Here is a 17,517-nt window from a genome sequence, read left to right on the forward strand (position 1 = left end):
AACTTGCATAAAGAAATCCCAGATATTTATTTTTTCACTTCAATGCCATTCAAAATATGTTGCTAAAGGCTTTAAAGCAGGCTTCTTCTGATATGTGCAACCTGAAATTCTTAATACTTGGAATAACGATACGACAGTTGCGCATCGAGTTATGTACTCTTTACACGACTATATTTTACTTGCTTTATATTGTAAATGGTGTCAGTTCTTTGACAACATTCTTCCCATTTTTATCACTTTTTTAAATAAAAATATAAAAACTTCTAATGAAACATTTGGGAGTTGAAAGCCCTAAAAAGCACAAAATGTTTGTGTGAAAAGTTATAAAATTCTCTTTACATAAATTATTCATAGATTTTTAAAAACTTGCATTTTTCTTTCTATCTTTCTCTTTTTACCTGATAGATCTTTGATGCACTTTTCAATTTTTGCTGTGATTCTATTTTGTGGAATCTTTTACAAATAGCTATAAATCATACATTCATTCAGCGTCATAGCAACAAATTTAATTCCTCATACATCTTAAATACAGCCTCTCTTGTTAATTATTATTTGAGATATTCATACGTATTTTCTAATCGTATAAGTAAATTTTTCGTCAAAATGTCATTGACACCGATTTCTTCATAATACTATTATTCATTAATCTATATCTCATAGTACTTTATGATGGATTCTATTGAAATCAAATTATAAATGTCAAAAACAATCTAACTTATCTCTGTGAATCTGATTCTGATAATAACTGATTCTTAAATAGTCTCTTATTTTAACTATATTCAGTGATGCCTCGTCAGTTCTAAAATAAGTAGTACTGCAAAAATATCTATCAGGCAATTGCATTTTTTTAAAAAACTATTTCACACGTAAGTAGTATAAAAATTTCAATTGAATCCCAAAAATTAAAATGTGCAAAAAATTATCTGCACCGTTCCTCTTTATTTACATGTAATAATTAATAATAATTGGTCCCACATAATAATTACTTGTCTCCGTGTATGACTCATTCGCTTCACCCACTGGCATCTCATACTTGGCGAAAATGCGTATACATGCAAAAGGCACCATTCGTCATATTTTAATTAAGTGTTCTGTTTCTAATTCTTATCGCTTTCGTTATTTTACCTCATCTTCCTTAACGTAACAAGATTTGGCGGCTGAAAAATGCCATCCAAATATTTTTAAATTCTTAAGAGTGGTTGGTTTTTACTTGCATTTGGCACTTTCCTTCTGTTAGCATTTAAAGGTTTTTCTTTTTTATATTTCTACATTATATTAGATTTCAGAATTTACATAAATCATAAATTTTATATCTTATAATTTAAAATGCTAAAATCACTTTTCATTTTAATTGTCATTCTTGTTGTGTGTGTGTGTGTGTGTGTGTGTGTGTGTGTGTGTGTGTGTGTGTTTAAATATATTCTATTTTTACCTTTTGATTGGCACGGTATGGTCAAGAGTGCGAATCAACCATATACAACAACCAACCCTCATAATAATTTTCTTTTGAATAACATCTTCGAAAATTAACCAAGTGCCTTTTTCTCAAAAAGTAACCTTTATCAGAAGAAAAGGAATATTCAATAAAGCAGATGTGCTTTATGTCAAGGCAACAAAAATCGGTCAAAATTCATAAACATCCAATGTGTGAGAGAGAGAGAGAGAGAAAACGCGAAAATGAAGGTGAACTTTGAATCCGACTGGTAAAAATAATCAGCGCTCCATGGCTAGTCTGTTCTAATTGTAGCTCCATATTCTAAAAAAAAAAAGGGAAAAGGAGTTGCTTTTAGTCTTCAGTCAGTTACTCACTTGTGTATGCAACAGGTTTTCATAGGCTACATGACGTTTCGTCTCGTCATGTATTTCTCTTGCTTGTTAATTTATTTTCTATATTATTTTTATTATTTTTTATTATTTTCTTCATTTTTGGTGAATATCAAATTCTCAGACAGAAAAAGAAGATAAAGAGCATTGAACTCTCAGAACAAACAAACAAAACAAAAATGAAATTCGATAAAAAGTGAAAATGCAACTTTAAAAGATAATTTTAATTGCTCTATGTCCCTAATGGACGAGCCGATTATATTATGAAATTAGCAGTCCAATACATTTAATCTTTATGTTACAAGCTACTGAAAAGACTCCACTACGACAAAGTATGAAATATTTCCCAGAAAAGGACAAGATTTCATACAGTTTGTCTCTGATTACAAAAAATAAATGCAAAAGAAACATTGAATATAATATTGTGGGGAAAGGCAGCGACCAGTATTAATACTTAACCTATATTTATTAAGAAACGACATACAAGTTAATACAGGAACAAAACTTTAACTAACATAAAAACATATAAAAAGGTAAATGAATGTGAGCTACACGTCTTGCCTGCTCATCGTCGAACTCTCGTTTGCCAATTTAGGGACGAAACAATGATGTGATTATCATGAGTAATCAATGACGCAACATTCGCCGACAGAAAATGAGAACTAATAGATTAGCACCTCCTACAATATAGTAAAATTTTTTTGTTATTGAATAGTCGTGTTCTTAATTTTTTTTTTCGATTCGAGGGATAGTGAAATTAATGCAGAAATAGTGATTTTACATCCAATTATTATCAAAATGGCATCAACGAAGGAAAACTTTCAATGTGTTCTTTGTTTCCAGAAGTTCAAATCAGCCATTTCTGCTTCTTCAGTTTTGAGATCATATAAAGAACAGAATGTTTCCAACTCTAGTTGAAGGTATCGATACCTTCAAAGTTAGGACCACAGATGTTGTTTACAATGTGACAGTCGAAATGTTGAATAATATTTGGCGAAAATTGGAAGACCGCCTTGACATTCCTCAAGCTATCAAGGCTGCTTATGTGAAAATATATTTACGAAAGCAGTTTTATTATAAACTTTATAAAATCTTTACAGAATATCGTAACAACTATACGATAAATTATAATAATTCTTGTTTATATTATTTTTTATAATCAATATTTTTGTGAAACTGTGTTTTATGAAATTGGTAGAATCATTTTTCCGATTCTCGCAATAAAATATAATTTTTTTTAATTTTTATAAAATTTATTATTTATATATTTATATATATTTTTATATTTATTTATTTATATATTTATATATATTTTTATATTTATATATATATATATATATATATATATATATATATATATATATATATATATATATATATATATATATATATATATATATATATATATTAATTATTATAGAAATATAATTACCTGCACATACCAAAGCCAGTCGGTCATCTCTTATTATCATGAGATTTTCTGCAAAATTTAATCTTGCACCACTAAACCATTCGTTATCTAAGAATCCAGTACCTGTTTTCACCAAAACCTTTGAAAAAAATTAAATTAAAATATATTTTAGTATATTTTACAAAAACAGATGCTTCTAGGAAAAAAAATTCTATTGTTTTAAGAAAGCAAACTAAAATAAATTTCTAGTATTTGGTTTTGCTTAGAAATAAACATTTATATGAACATTTTTTTAAAAAATTAAGTTACTTTACTTCGTTTATTTTCAGAATTAATTATATCAGCTCCTAGTTTTTGACGATTTTATTAATTTGAAAGCCATTTTTCTTTATAAGTTCGCCACCATGGATAATTTGTTGCTAAAATAGTTGTTAAAAGTTGCCGATATATAGTTGCTGAAAATAGCTAGGTTAAACATCTGTTGTGTTTAGATTCTTTAAAATCTCTTTTCCACCATTAGAAATCCCATTCACTATGTTCATTAATTTGTTCATCGTGTACTTCAATGTCTTTTAAAATTTCGAGTAACAAGAAGCAGCGTCCACGGTATCTATCTTCAAATTGAAAGTTGTCTGAGGGAATCTTCATTTTCTTATTCTTTATAGAAAAATATTGTTACGAATGTGCAATTTGCTTTTCTTCGCAATTAATCTCATAACAATTAAAAGAATTTTACAGATATCATAACGGCGCTGAATGAATGCCAGATCAACGAATCCCGACTTTGGCTATTAACTTGGAAACCATTTCACGACTTTGGCAATAAAAATTAATGTTCTGGAAATTATATAAGCATTGGTGATATCTTTAAACGAAGCCAAGATACCATTATTTTCTGTTTCTGGGTATAGTCCTTTTCTTTTTTATTTACATAGATTTCATGTAATAAACAGCCCATTCTGCATCTGCGGTGGTCTGGAGGACGACGACCACTTCGTTTTTGAATGTACGCTCACAAGTTCTTATCACCTCACCCACACATCTATCGAATCCATACCTCATTGGTTTCTTAGTCTACTCAAGAACGAGTCTTTGCTAAGGATGATGGGGAAGATTTGGGGAGTCTCGAGAGATATCTGCGATTAAATTCAGAGGAGGCTAGGATGATGCATTTGCTTCTTGGGTTGTTTGCAGTCTTGTTTTCTTTATTTATGTAATTATTCTGGTACAGTTTCTAATTGTTAGTTTTTTATATAGGATTATAGCTATTAAAAACTGTACGTTTCTGCTCATATTCTTGATTTACCTTCTAGTAATGCTTTTTTTTATGTGTTTGTCATTCTAGATATGTTTTGTATTTTCGCCTTGTATTTGTGTCATTCCCCTACTTTTCACTTTATATAATGGGATAGATATATGATTTCAGATACATGGATTGATGTCTATGTCTATCATACTACTATATCTACTATGTCTTCCATCCTTTGGACATTGTTATAGATTTTTTTTTTATAGTTAATGTGTGTTACTGCTTTCTGTATGTACTTTTCAACTTGATCTCCTGAACGCAGAACTGGTTTGCTTACTATTTAATTTAAATATTTTATTTTAGTCAAATGAACTATATTGTATACCCTTATTTATCGCCCATATTCTGGCGATTATTGTAAGCATTTTAATAAATAAATAATGTTTATCTCCTCAGCGGCCTTCAAGGTCTTGCACCCTCCGGTCTTGCACCCAACGAATCCACCCCAGGTGGATTCGTCGTGGGGTAGACCGAGATGACACCATTTCTAGAAGCTCCCATGCCCTGTCATAACATGTACATAAAAGAAGATGCACTCATGAAAATTAGTAGTCAATAAATTGAATTCTTGCTTTGGAGTGTTGATATACAGCTATTTTTCTCTGAGCTAAATTGCGTTATTGCGATTGTTAATTTGCTGCTTGTGTTGTTGATTTCTGCAGGTAACATTTTCTTATACGATTCTACTGTGTTTTGCTACCTGTGATTTCACGGTTGTTTTTTTTTTGTGTGTGTGTGAAATAAAGCTGTTATCGAATTTGTTGGACTTTTCATTGTGTACTGACGGTGCAGATTTACCGTAACAATATGTTGGTTTCCCACTTAAAATGATAGGATGCATTTTACTTTATTATATATGTATTGAAATATAATAAGGAAATAAAAGAGCAGCCTTCATATCGGATATATTACTTTCCGTATATCAGATATAATACTTAATATCTTAGAATTAATAGATATTCTACAAAATATTTGATTAAATAATACAAAAAAGGAACAAATTCCATACTGAAATTGGCTAGGGGAATGAAAAATGAAGAAAAAATCTCTTTTCCTTAACTTTTCAACAATGCGAAAAGTACAAATACTTATAGGAATAATGAAAAAGGTTTAAATTTTATTGGAACATTAAAGAGCATTGATGAAAATATTTGTAGGAATGATAAAATTTTATTGCAACAAATTTTCATGAAATTATTTGAATAGAAATATGTTTAAAAAAATGCCAAAATTCTGAAAAAAAGCGCAACTATTAAATTAGTATCATTAAAAATATATTTTAAATTTTGATGCGATGTAAAAAATATTTTCATGTATTCATATTTAAATAACGAAAGGCTCCAACATTTTGCATATTTTAATTTTAATCTCAAAAAAAACCCCTTCAAATTTAAATTTCCATCCACTACATTTCTTATTTGCAAAATATGGAACCTCTATATCCAATAGTCAATTTCTAGAGTATTAGCGTACGGGCAAACATATACATTAAGATACACTAACTTACCTATACATACCCATACACAGAGAGAAAGGGAGAAACAAACGAAAGCATGCACTTTAACACAGTTAAGCATTCAGTGTTCTTTTTAGCAGAAATTATATGTAAATCTTAGAATTTTGTCCTTGTATTGCCTTAATTTGTACCTCGTTAAAGATTCATTGAAGTATTAATGCCATAAAATAATTTAAGAAATTTTTAAGTTTCATTTAAATGATTCAAAGTACTATTATATGTAGATAGAAAAGCCTCAATTTTTGGCAAATTTAAACTTCAAAGAATTGTATAATACGATAAAAATAGTGTTTAAAAAATTTCCAAAGACTGGACAGTTTTTTACAGAGTCATTTTTAAACTGCCATTTCATGAATTATATTTTGACTTTATACGTATTACACAATATTTACCTCATCGTATGGCTTGGATGCTATAACGTCGAAAAAGTGCCATATTTCTTTCCAGAAGTCTGTATAATTATCCACTGACCATTTATGAAAATCCCAATAAGAATCTGAAAATGAAGTATTTCTATTAAATTTCTAGCTACTTTAAATTCACAAAAGGTTGTACATATATTGAGGGGGAGAGGGATTTAGAAAATAGTAATAAATTAGAATTTAAGAGTTTTTAAAAAGATTTTGAATTTTAATTCACAAAAAATAATTATAATTGCACTCTACGTATGTGAGATAAATTACACTGGTCAGAAAAATGAAAGGGTCAAAAGATTTTATTAATATTATTCCCATAAAATTTCCCGACTAAATTTTTTAAAACATCTGCTAAATTCTTATATATAGCTTTGGAAACATTGCAGAAAATATTGTTTAAAAAAATAGTATTAACAATGACAAAACTACCTAAATTTCGGAATACGAGAAATTATCTTGTTGATGTGAAATCCCAAATGAAATTGTTTGTTTTTGCAACAATAGGTATGTCGAAATACATTTTTCAGAACAATTTCGACTAATGCTTCTAAACTACCATTTAATAGAATTAACTTGTTGAACAAATAATCAGCTGCAAAGGGTGACATTATATATTATGAGGGATAACTTTTTTGGTGTCTGAAAGCATAATTTAACACTAGAGCGTCCGGGATTTCAACTATCCTTACAAGTCCGCTGGTTCCCTCTCTACACCACGATATAAAATATATAAAATAATTGTAATAACTAAATAATTGCATGACTACTGTTCAGTAGGATTTAGTTTTAAGACTTTTTAATATTATTTCATGTAATTATTATTAACCTATTAATTATTAACCTATTAGGACCCTTTATATCATAAAAAACTAACAAAACAAATTACTTAATCTAGTAAAATGAAATAAAACAACAATATTCATAAATATTAGTATAATAAGGACATTTTAATCTTTGTGAGAATGCAAGTCTTTAATTATTATTTATCGTTTAAATGCATAATGTTTTGTACCTAAATACATAATGCATAATACTTAAATGCATAATGTTTTGAATGGATACAATGATATTCAATTTTTCCTGTACATTTTCCACACACCGTTTTCATACAAAAGACACATATTCTTTTAGTTGGATTTCCATTACAATCTTTAATTACGCACTTTTTACGTTTAACAAGTTTGTAATTCCTTTAAATTCAGTATTTATTATTGGAATATTATCAATTTCATCTGCACTTTCTCCAGAGTCTTCGCAGTGACTTTCACGCAATCCTATGTCTTTATCGAAATCTAAATTAGAACAAGACAGCTCACCAGCTATCCGATTCATTCTCAGAAAGCTCTCGCAACAAATTAGCAATTTCATCAAGGCTTAGACTTTTTCTACGAGCTATCGTTTCAGGGTGCACAAAGTTCGAAAATCGAATGATTTTTTTATGAGCAGATAAGCAAATGTATATAACGAAACACTTAGACTCGACTATTTTAGTATAATTGATTCATTTCTGCTGTGAACCCAGTAACACTGCATTCAAGGACAAACAAATGTGCGATAGTACATTGGGAAGTTTGTTTTACTTAGTGAGCTGCCGTTTGTTGAACGACAGCTATTTATAACGATAAATTACCTTGGTGTTCAAACGACACTAGCGGACGTTCTAGGTATATTTAATTGTAAAATCTCTCCTGGTTAACCAAGAACCATAAAACTTTTTTTTTGTATCACCATGGAAAATGATTAAAAGTCACGAAATTTGTTTTAATTTCCAGCAAAAATGCTGAAAGGAGAACAAATTAAAAGGCTCCGGTGCCCAACGGACACCGACGGACGTTCTAGTGTTAATGATATTGGAACCGATTCCGAACTACATTAACATTGCTGAACGTCCTTGAACATAAAATCGTTGTATCTTTATTTTAAGAAATATGGAATCAGTAATAAAATTATAATTTCGTGCTCACAAAATTGAAGTTGTGAGCTGATTTTACCGTCTGGACAATATTTAGTACATGTTCACGTAAATCACCCAAATCAAACATATTTAGGAAGAAGATTTAAGGAAGATATTCTTAATTTATTGGGTTTTTTTTTTTTTTTGCTTTGGGCTGAAACCATTAGCGATTGGTTCAATTTAATGGATAATAGCGCATTATGTTACAAAACTATTCTCATTTGAGGCAGGCTATTGGAAGCGTGAAGGGTGGACAACACAGTCATCTAACTATAATCCTTTAAAACATGTGTTGCATATTCTTAAAAGATAAGGCGTTTCTCGACCAGGGCAACATCTGACATCTTAAGAGAGAGAATCCGTTTTTATAGTGAAATGGAAAGATTGCTTCGAATTTACAACACCACTTTGTTAATTACAAGCCATGTCAATGTTAAGTCATTTTAGTTGTCTGTGGATATTATAAAACCCACTAAAACGAATAAAATTGAAAGAAAAACTAATATTTTGTTTCTACTTACAAATATTGAGATTTCTGAAATCACCAGAAGTAATTGAGAAAACCTATTGTTAGTTGAAATGAATAAAATAATTTTTTTTTTCATTCCTGTTTTTCTAATGCCTTTTTTAAGACAATATAGAAATATTCGATCCTTTTCTTTATCAAAAAAAAAAAAAAAAAAAAAAAAAAAAAGGATGGCTAGAATATATGCATTAATGAAAAAATATTAATAATCCTTTCTTTCTTCAGATGTTTATATGTGTTAAAGCAATTACTTTTATTTGATTTCGGCTAGGAAATTATTATAAATTTCTTTAAATAAAGGTTAAAAGAATCCAAAGTGAAGAAAAAATGAATAGCCTTTGCATCTATTTCAGTGAACCCGGTTTAGAAGCTTTTCAAGGAACATTTCCACAATGTCATATAAACGAAAACGGTATGCAGACGACTAGTTACAATGCTGTAAACTACAATTTAAGTCGTATATTTTAATGATGTAACTATGCTTTTAAATAGGACTTTATATATTATTTCAATTTATTCATTAGACAGAATTTATTCAATTTATTCATTAGACAGAATTTATTCAATTTATTCATTAGACAGAATTTATTCAATTTATTCATTAGACAGAATTTATTCAATTTATTCATTAGACAGAGTTTATTCAATTTATTCATTACAAAAACAGATTCAATTCAAATTTCAATTTATTCATTTCAAAAACAGAAACAGTTAATAAATTTTCAAATATAAGGAAATTATAAACTTTAATTTTTAAATTATTCCTAGGATTTAATAATAATCACATTATTTTTTATTTCAATAATTATTTTTAAGTAGTTGTAAAGGCATATAACGTTCTCTTTGTTTGTTCGTTTTTTAAATTAGAGTATGTCTTTGAAAAAAGGAAGAGAGCTGGGTGTTGATCCTTGTTGAATGCATGGCTTATAAATTGATCTTTTTATAGGAGTTCAAAATTCTGATATTATATATTGATGGATCCAATTATCGTTAATTCAAATTACACCTTGTGATTACCTTAAAACACAAAATGATGTAAAATTTTTGTTATTGGGACAGTTTGCTAAAATAAATAGAAGTTGTTTAATTCATAAGTAGGGATTGCAATACCGGTATACCGGGATACCGAATACCGGTACTTTGAGCCATTTGTACAATTTTGTAATACCGGTATTCACAAGTTTAAATACCGGTTTTTCGGTATTTACTAGACATTTTTAAAATTTCTCCACTATATGTTCAGGTATCGCGAACATAGCAAAATATTATGCGTTATTGTTTTTATGTCTCCATAACGGGCGAAATTAATTAGCTAATTAACGGCTTAATTAATTGCTTAAATCTAAATTAGTAAAACATGGATTATCCATGAAAGAAAATATTGTATCCTTAACTACTTATGGAGTAACAATTATGAAAAAAGTTGGAAAGTTGATTGGTGCAAATCAGAAGTTGTGCTATGCACATGGAATTCAATTAGGAGTAATAGATGTATTATACTAAAAAAATAAACAACAGAAGAATCCAAATACTGTGGATATAGAAATTTCGGATTCCAAGTTTGAAAAGAGTAAGAGTGAGAGTGATATTGACAATGAAGATAATGACAATGTAATTGTTGAAGAAGATATTGCTAATGAGGATGAAATATTAACCTATCAAGAATTGCTTCCTATAATTTATAAAGTTCGAAAAATTGTTAAGATATTTAAACGTTCCCCTATAAAAAGGATATTTTACTAAAATATAAACTAACTGAAAATAAAGCAGAATATATGTTAATATTAGATTCTAAAACACGTTGGAATAGTTTACTCCTAATGATGGAACGATTTTTGAAACTGAGAAGTCCAATCCAAAAAGCAATAATCGACTTAAACCAGTAAATTAATTTTTCAGATAGTGAATTCGAAATATCCAGAACTATATCAGCTCTACTTCCAATAAAACTGACTATTGAGGCATTGTGTCGGAGAGATTCTAATTTATTAACAGCTAATGCAACAATAAATTTCATGTTACAGTCACTGAAAGAACAGCACACATCACTATCCGAAGAATTATATATTACATTGTAAAATCGCACAGAAAAAAGGCATACCGAAATAGAAAATGTCTTACGGTATTTACATAATTATAATGATTTTAAAAATGAAAATGAAAACGAAGAAAAGAAAATAACCAATTCAAATCTGATTAAGTTTAGAGTAAAGTTTCTTAAAAGTTTTTACCCACAGCCCTATCCACATTCAGAAGAATTCGGTTCAATTATCGAAGATTATGATGTCACTACTGTCGATAGTGACAAGGAATTGTCTCTTGAACAAAAATTAGAATTAGCAATAAATAAATAAAATTTCAACGAACCAAAATACAATACAGAAATCAGCTATATCCAAAACCATCCGACGAGAAATCGATTTATTTGAAGATGAGGGATTTAGAAGTAAATACTTGGAAAAAGTATATCGCGCATTGCTAACAGTACCACCAACTAGCGTAGATGCCGAAAGAGCGTTTTCGACAACTGGTAATTTTTACACAAAATTACTTTTCAGGCTTAATGACAGTACAATTGATGCATTATGTTTTTTAAGATCACATTTCAAAAAGTTGTAATAATACCCCAGACTGAATAGTGATATTTACACTTTTTTGTGATTTAAATAAATGAGATGTTTCTTTACTTTTTTGTGATTATATACTGTTATAATTTATAAGTTATAAATTATTTTTTGTGATATTTGCACTCTCTAACAAAACTGGCAAATAAAACAAAGAAACACCTGTATTTTCTTTCTTTTTCTAAAATTTCTAATACCGGTATTAAAACCGGTATCCCGGTATTAAGATTTAAAAAATACCGAATACCGGTATTGAACTTTTGGTCCGGTATCGCAATCCCTATTCTCAAGTATGGATAATTTTTTAAAAATTCCTGTCAAGAAGATCTTCCACTAGCGGAAAAATCTGCTTCTTGTCTATTGATGTAAGAGCTAAGTATTTACTTGAAAAAATATGTAACATATCTATTTGGATTTCGAAACGAATATCAATTTTTTAAAAGTTCAATTTAACAGACACATTTCTAATTTTTTTATGCCTGTTTGCAAGGCTTACTCAGGGTTGGTTAAACAAGATAGATTATAGACTATGGAACATGGAAATGCATATAGAAGAATTTATTACTAAGGCGAAACAAGAAATTTAACAAGAAAAGTTAACTAAAGAAGTTTTATGTAGTAAATTTATAAAATCAGATATTATTGCATAACGAAATTCAGTTTAAAACATAAGTAAAAAAACATTAGCTGCTAGCAATACCATTCAATCAAACGTCGATTAATGTTTTGTAAAATTTTTAATAGCTATAAGAGAAGCTTAACATAGTAAATCAACAACAGTAATGACAATTCATAACAATCGTAAAATAACTTACTGAAGTGCTGGCCATATTTCTTTTCAATTATTTTCTTGAATTTCTCAAGTTCAGTATCTGGCACTTTTTTGTCCCATACAACGATAGGATTGCTTTCCAAGATGTCCACAAAGCCATTTTTACTCAGGTTTACTAAGATTGATAAAAATAGTGTTCATTTTATGTGACTTATTAATAAAAAGTAAAATGATGCAGAAAACGGAAAAAAAAAAATAACAGAATGAAATCTAAAGATTTCATTTAGTTCTTTTAATAGCATGAATCACTACATCAGGATTTTTATATGAGATAATAATTTACATATGATCATTGAATATGATCATTTAAGATAATAATTTACATATGATCATTGAAAATTTAACATTTTTATATACTATATAATTTTTATAATATTTGCATTGTATGTTGCTGAAGAATTAGTACGAGCGATCATAGAATATTTTTATAATATTTAACGATAGCTCATTTTTTTCATTTCGAATTATATAATTTAGAGAGTGAATTAAGGAAAGCAAGTAAATATGAAATATATATTTTATTATTTTATTTATAAAAAAGGCTTTTTTATCCTTTTGTTTTCAAATAATTATAATAAATAATTTTATACTATACTGTTTTTATCATTAGACAACGTCTAAAAAAATTTTCATCTAAAAATTTTAACTTTGTGGTATTTTCCATTCTAACCCTTATAAAAGCAAAACTTGTTATGTCTTTTTAATGTTACAATATTTGTTAAGTGCTAAACCATTTGCTATATAGTTTCCTGGACTGTCAGTTAACATTGACCATTCATAAATATATGTGATCAAATAAATAATAGATTATCAAAGACAACTTCCAGAAGTGCTAGAATTTATCAGTAACACGGTTTGATTATTCGATAGTCATATAGGCATGACGTAGAGCTCATTGATTAATATTATATGTTAGATAAAGCGAAATATTTAATTTGAGAAAGGATTATTTTATTTGCCCAAATTTACTGTGTGAATAATTTTATTTACTCAATTTTTTTATGAGTTCAACTTTCTATCACCTTAGTTTTTTAAACACAATTTTAATAATTACAGTGATTTATTTTAAACTAAAAGAAATTTAGAATCAGTTTATATTAATAATAATTTTAATTTTTTCTCCTATTTCGAAAAGTTTAATTAGGTTGTCTTATATCTGTTCTTGTGTAAATATCATTTCTATTTACAAAATGTTCCTACCCTCGAATTTTAGTTCCAAAGAATTTTGTAATCCTAAAGAACATAATTCTGTTTTATTATATTAATCTCCCAATACATACCTGCTCCATTCGAAAAGCGGAACATTTTGAATTACAGATGGAGCCAGCCAAGGAATGAAACAGTAAAGGCATTTCACAACTTTGTAAATTTATAGATTCCAATTGACGTCTTAACAGGTATGTAAAGTGATTGATTTCCTTTCTTGCTTTAGCCTTCAACAATGCGACGAATTCTTCAGCAACATCTGGAGCACCTACAAAAAGCACCTGACGATCGACATCTGCATCTGATTTAACTTCCATTCAAAAGAGTTTCAGTTTTGTGTGCCTTTCAATAAATCAGAATAAATGGCAAAAAAAAAAAAAAATCTCGTAGTCAATAAGGAAGTGTCACAAGAAAAGAATTCAGACATTTTCAAAGTAACCATTAAATTTCTTCCTTTATATTCTCATTATTTATATTATGAAAATGAGACGATAATTGTAAAAGAATTTTTAACAGATGGAAGAAGAAAACACCTCCTCTATTGAACCTTTTTTCATTTATTTATTTATTTATTTTACTTTTTTACGAAAATTAAATATTATATTTTCAAAAGAAAATTATATTTGCTTCTTGAAATGCATTGAAACATAGGAAATTAAACTTTTCATGATGTATATTCAGCCTATTAATTAAATAATCTTTGTTATTGTTTTGGTTTTACTTCAAATCACAAAAGATTGTTGAATGGAGTTGTTCATTTTTGCTTCAATATCTTTTTGCTGAAAATGTTAATAATTCCCTCAATAGCAACGCGTGAAAAGATACAAAAAGGAACACTCTAATTCAAATCTTCCCAATTAATTTTATTTTTTGCTTTTAATTTCAAGCAAAAAGGCAAATCTGACAGTTGCAATTGGAAAGGACCCCTTTTTCAAAAGAGAGGAAATTAAGTATACTCTTTGAACATCTCATAGTTGATTTGTTTTGAAGATATTTCTATCAACTTGGAGATATTTGATAGATGAAATTGTAACAAAAAATGCATATGAACCCGTGGAATTTTTTAAATGTATTTATTCGTTTAGTAGGCTTGAATTTCAAGAAATGTTTTAAATTTTGAAAAGCTTCATAGTTTTACTAAAGTTTAAAAAATATACTCTTTTTTATAAAGTTCCTTAAATGGTTAAGTAATTTCTTTGGGAAGAAAAACCTATCATTTTAAAATCGGTACTAAACTTATAATGAGCCTTATCTCAAAAATTAGATATATTTTTTGATTTTTTTAAAATTTGAAATGCTTAAACGAAGGAAAATCAGCATGTATTAATACAACTCCATTAAGATATTGGAATGAAGTATGACTAAATAACATTTAAAAAGAATTTTCTAACAAATTTACTTCTCTTCACATTTTTGTGAACTGAGTTTAAAAAAGGTAACAGATAAACTTGATTTCTTCTGGTGAATTAAAAGTTTTTTTAATATATTATTTGTTTTGAGATATCAGATATTTTGAATATAAAATTTCAATTTAAAAAAAAACTTTATCTTTCCCACTAAGAAACTCTTGGATTAAAAAAAAGAGAAGGAAACTTTTTGCATTCTGAAGCCAATAATAATTTGCTAATTATTAATAATAATAATCAAGGCTTAGTGCATTTAAGAATACTGATTGGTTCAAAATATCAATCGATACAAAATATTTTTTAAAAATTCAATTTTTCTCATTTTTTTTTCTTGAATAACGACTATATAGAAATCGTTTGAAATTATAGAACAACACATTTAGAACATAATTAAAATAAAATTATTTTTATTTCGTGAATTGAAATGATTACAAACGTATTTATAGACATTTTTTTCAACGGCTCATTCTTTTTTATAAAGTTAATTTTTTTAACTAACGTAGATATTGATCTGAAATTTTTATTTGATACTCCTTCTTGTTGAACACGCAATTTAGAGTAGGCGAACAATCTCAATGATATTTTTAAAACAATAATAAGTGAATGAAACAAAATTATTTAATTTGTGTTTTCTCTTTTCAGTATTTGATCTTAATCAAATTAAATTACTTTGATATTTGAAAGTTTATTTAAAATAGTTTTCTAGTATTCATAACTTCATAGTATTCATAAATTTAATTGAATCTTTGCTGTTGAATTCATAGCCTTTTCATTTAAACGCGAAAAGCCGATATATAAACTCTCCGTCCCTGCTCATCCATATTCTATCCGATATCCTGATGCTTCATTTCGCAACATGTTTTGAATGACCAATCCAACAAATTAAAGTAATTTTCCCCTTTTTGACCATGGCAGATCGATTGGACTGTTGAAGACATAGGATACTTTTGATGCCAAAATATTGACTGTTCTCTTTGTAAAGCCTTTATTTTCTTCGTAATCATGGTTGTGAGATATTTATCCGAATGCTTTCATTGCAATTTTTAATTAGAAGTTTTTGTTAAAATTGTTAATTGTTAGGATCAATAAATAACAAGCGATGATTGGCGAATTCAGTTCATACTCATCGATTATTTACCAGAAGATTGGTATCGGTCTGACATCTATCATTTATTGCACTCTGATATTATTTCTGAAGATACGAGAAAAGATTCTCTTATCCGTTAACTGTGAATGGGCAATCGAATTGTATGAATTAAAAATTCTTTACATTGTAGAAAGTTCGTTTCCGGATCGATTAATCAAAAAATTGATGTGAAAAAAATTGTCAAATCAAGATTTAAGGTTCAATTTAATTGTATCTAATAAAAATCAAGGAATAGCAAGCATTCTTTATAATGAGATAATGAGAAAAATTAGAATAGCAAACAATTATTAAAATTCACTCACACTACATTTTCGTATATTACATTGAATTATTATTGATTGTTGTTAAAATAACCATATTGAGTTCTTACTATAGATTACTTGTAATATTATGTGTTTAGTTGAATGTTTAAAACATATCAACGGGGGGGGGCGGAGAGAATGTTCGCGAGCTTTTCTCTATTCTTCTGATCATGTGACTCAATGTAATCACGTGACGCAATGTGTTGATGTATGTGTTTCTTTGTTCTGTATTATGTTGTAATAAAAGTGTGTGTCTAGCATGGCGTGATTATTTGGAGGAGTAATATTGTAGAGTAACAAAACCGATGTGGTGTGAGGAGTAAACATGAATATTTCACTTTTTTCTCTTTTGACGGTGATGAAATTTTTTTCTGAATGAATCTATTTTATGGTAGATGTTATCCATAGTAAGTAGGAAAAAATTGAAATTTTCTTATTGAAATGATTATCAAATTTCTATTATAATATCTCTGCAAAGATATCGATGAGTGATAAAAGGCATTCTAGGGCAGGAATAGGCAATAACATTTTATTAAGTTTTATTGTATAATTTTCTTCCTTATGAATTCTTTAAAGACATTTGGCAATTGCCGAAGCACAAATTAATCTTCTGCAGGACTTTCCTAGTTTATTTAAATAAAACTTATTAAAACCATTTCACGTTAAGTGTTTAATGACACTTACAATCAAATTATTAAAAGATTATCTATACTTATATAAAGCTCATGTGTGTGTTGGCGCTCTACAGGTCAGACCGTTTGACCTACAACTACCAAATTTGGTACATGTATACCTTGGAGGTAGGGAATGTGCACTTGGGGTCCCTTTTTTGAATTTTTAATTAGAATTTTAATTATTAATTAAAAACTAACTTTCCCGCCAAAAAATCTTTTCTTTTACCCCAACGCCAAATGAGTAAGGCTTCAGTTTTTTTTTTACCACACTAATAAGGCTAGGGTTAGCATTTTTCGACCGATTATTTTAAACGATTCTGTTTATTTTTTAGTATTTGATGCATTTAAAATGAAACATTGTTAATGAATC

The 17,517-nt window shown here is 28.2% G+C and overlaps 1 protein-coding gene across 1 annotated transcript in view; it reads right to left on the reverse strand.

Moving 5' to 3' along the window:
- The window catches only part of LOC129963296 (acetoacetyl-CoA synthetase-like), a 42,928-nt gene extending 29,091 nt beyond the window's left edge, over nt 1–13,837 (reverse strand). Inside the window, exons 1-4 of the mRNA XM_056077578.1 lie at nt 13,693–13,837; nt 12,396–12,527; nt 6,453–6,556; nt 3,257–3,374 (exon numbers count right to left, since the gene is read on the reverse strand). Coding sequence (XP_055933553.1) covers nt 3,257–3,374; nt 6,453–6,556; nt 12,396–12,527; nt 13,693–13,717 — 379 coding nt within the window. The 5' untranslated portion in view covers nt 13,718–13,837. The remainder of the gene's footprint in view (nt 1–3,256; nt 3,375–6,452; nt 6,557–12,395; nt 12,528–13,692) is intronic.
- Between the last annotated feature and the right edge of the window lie 3,680 nt (nt 13,838–17,517).

Source organism: Argiope bruennichi, chromosome 3 (genome assembly GCF_947563725.1).
Source record: "Argiope bruennichi chromosome 3, qqArgBrue1.1, whole genome shotgun sequence".
Taxonomy (NCBI): Eukaryota; Metazoa; Arthropoda; class Arachnida; order Araneae; family Araneidae; genus Argiope; species Argiope bruennichi.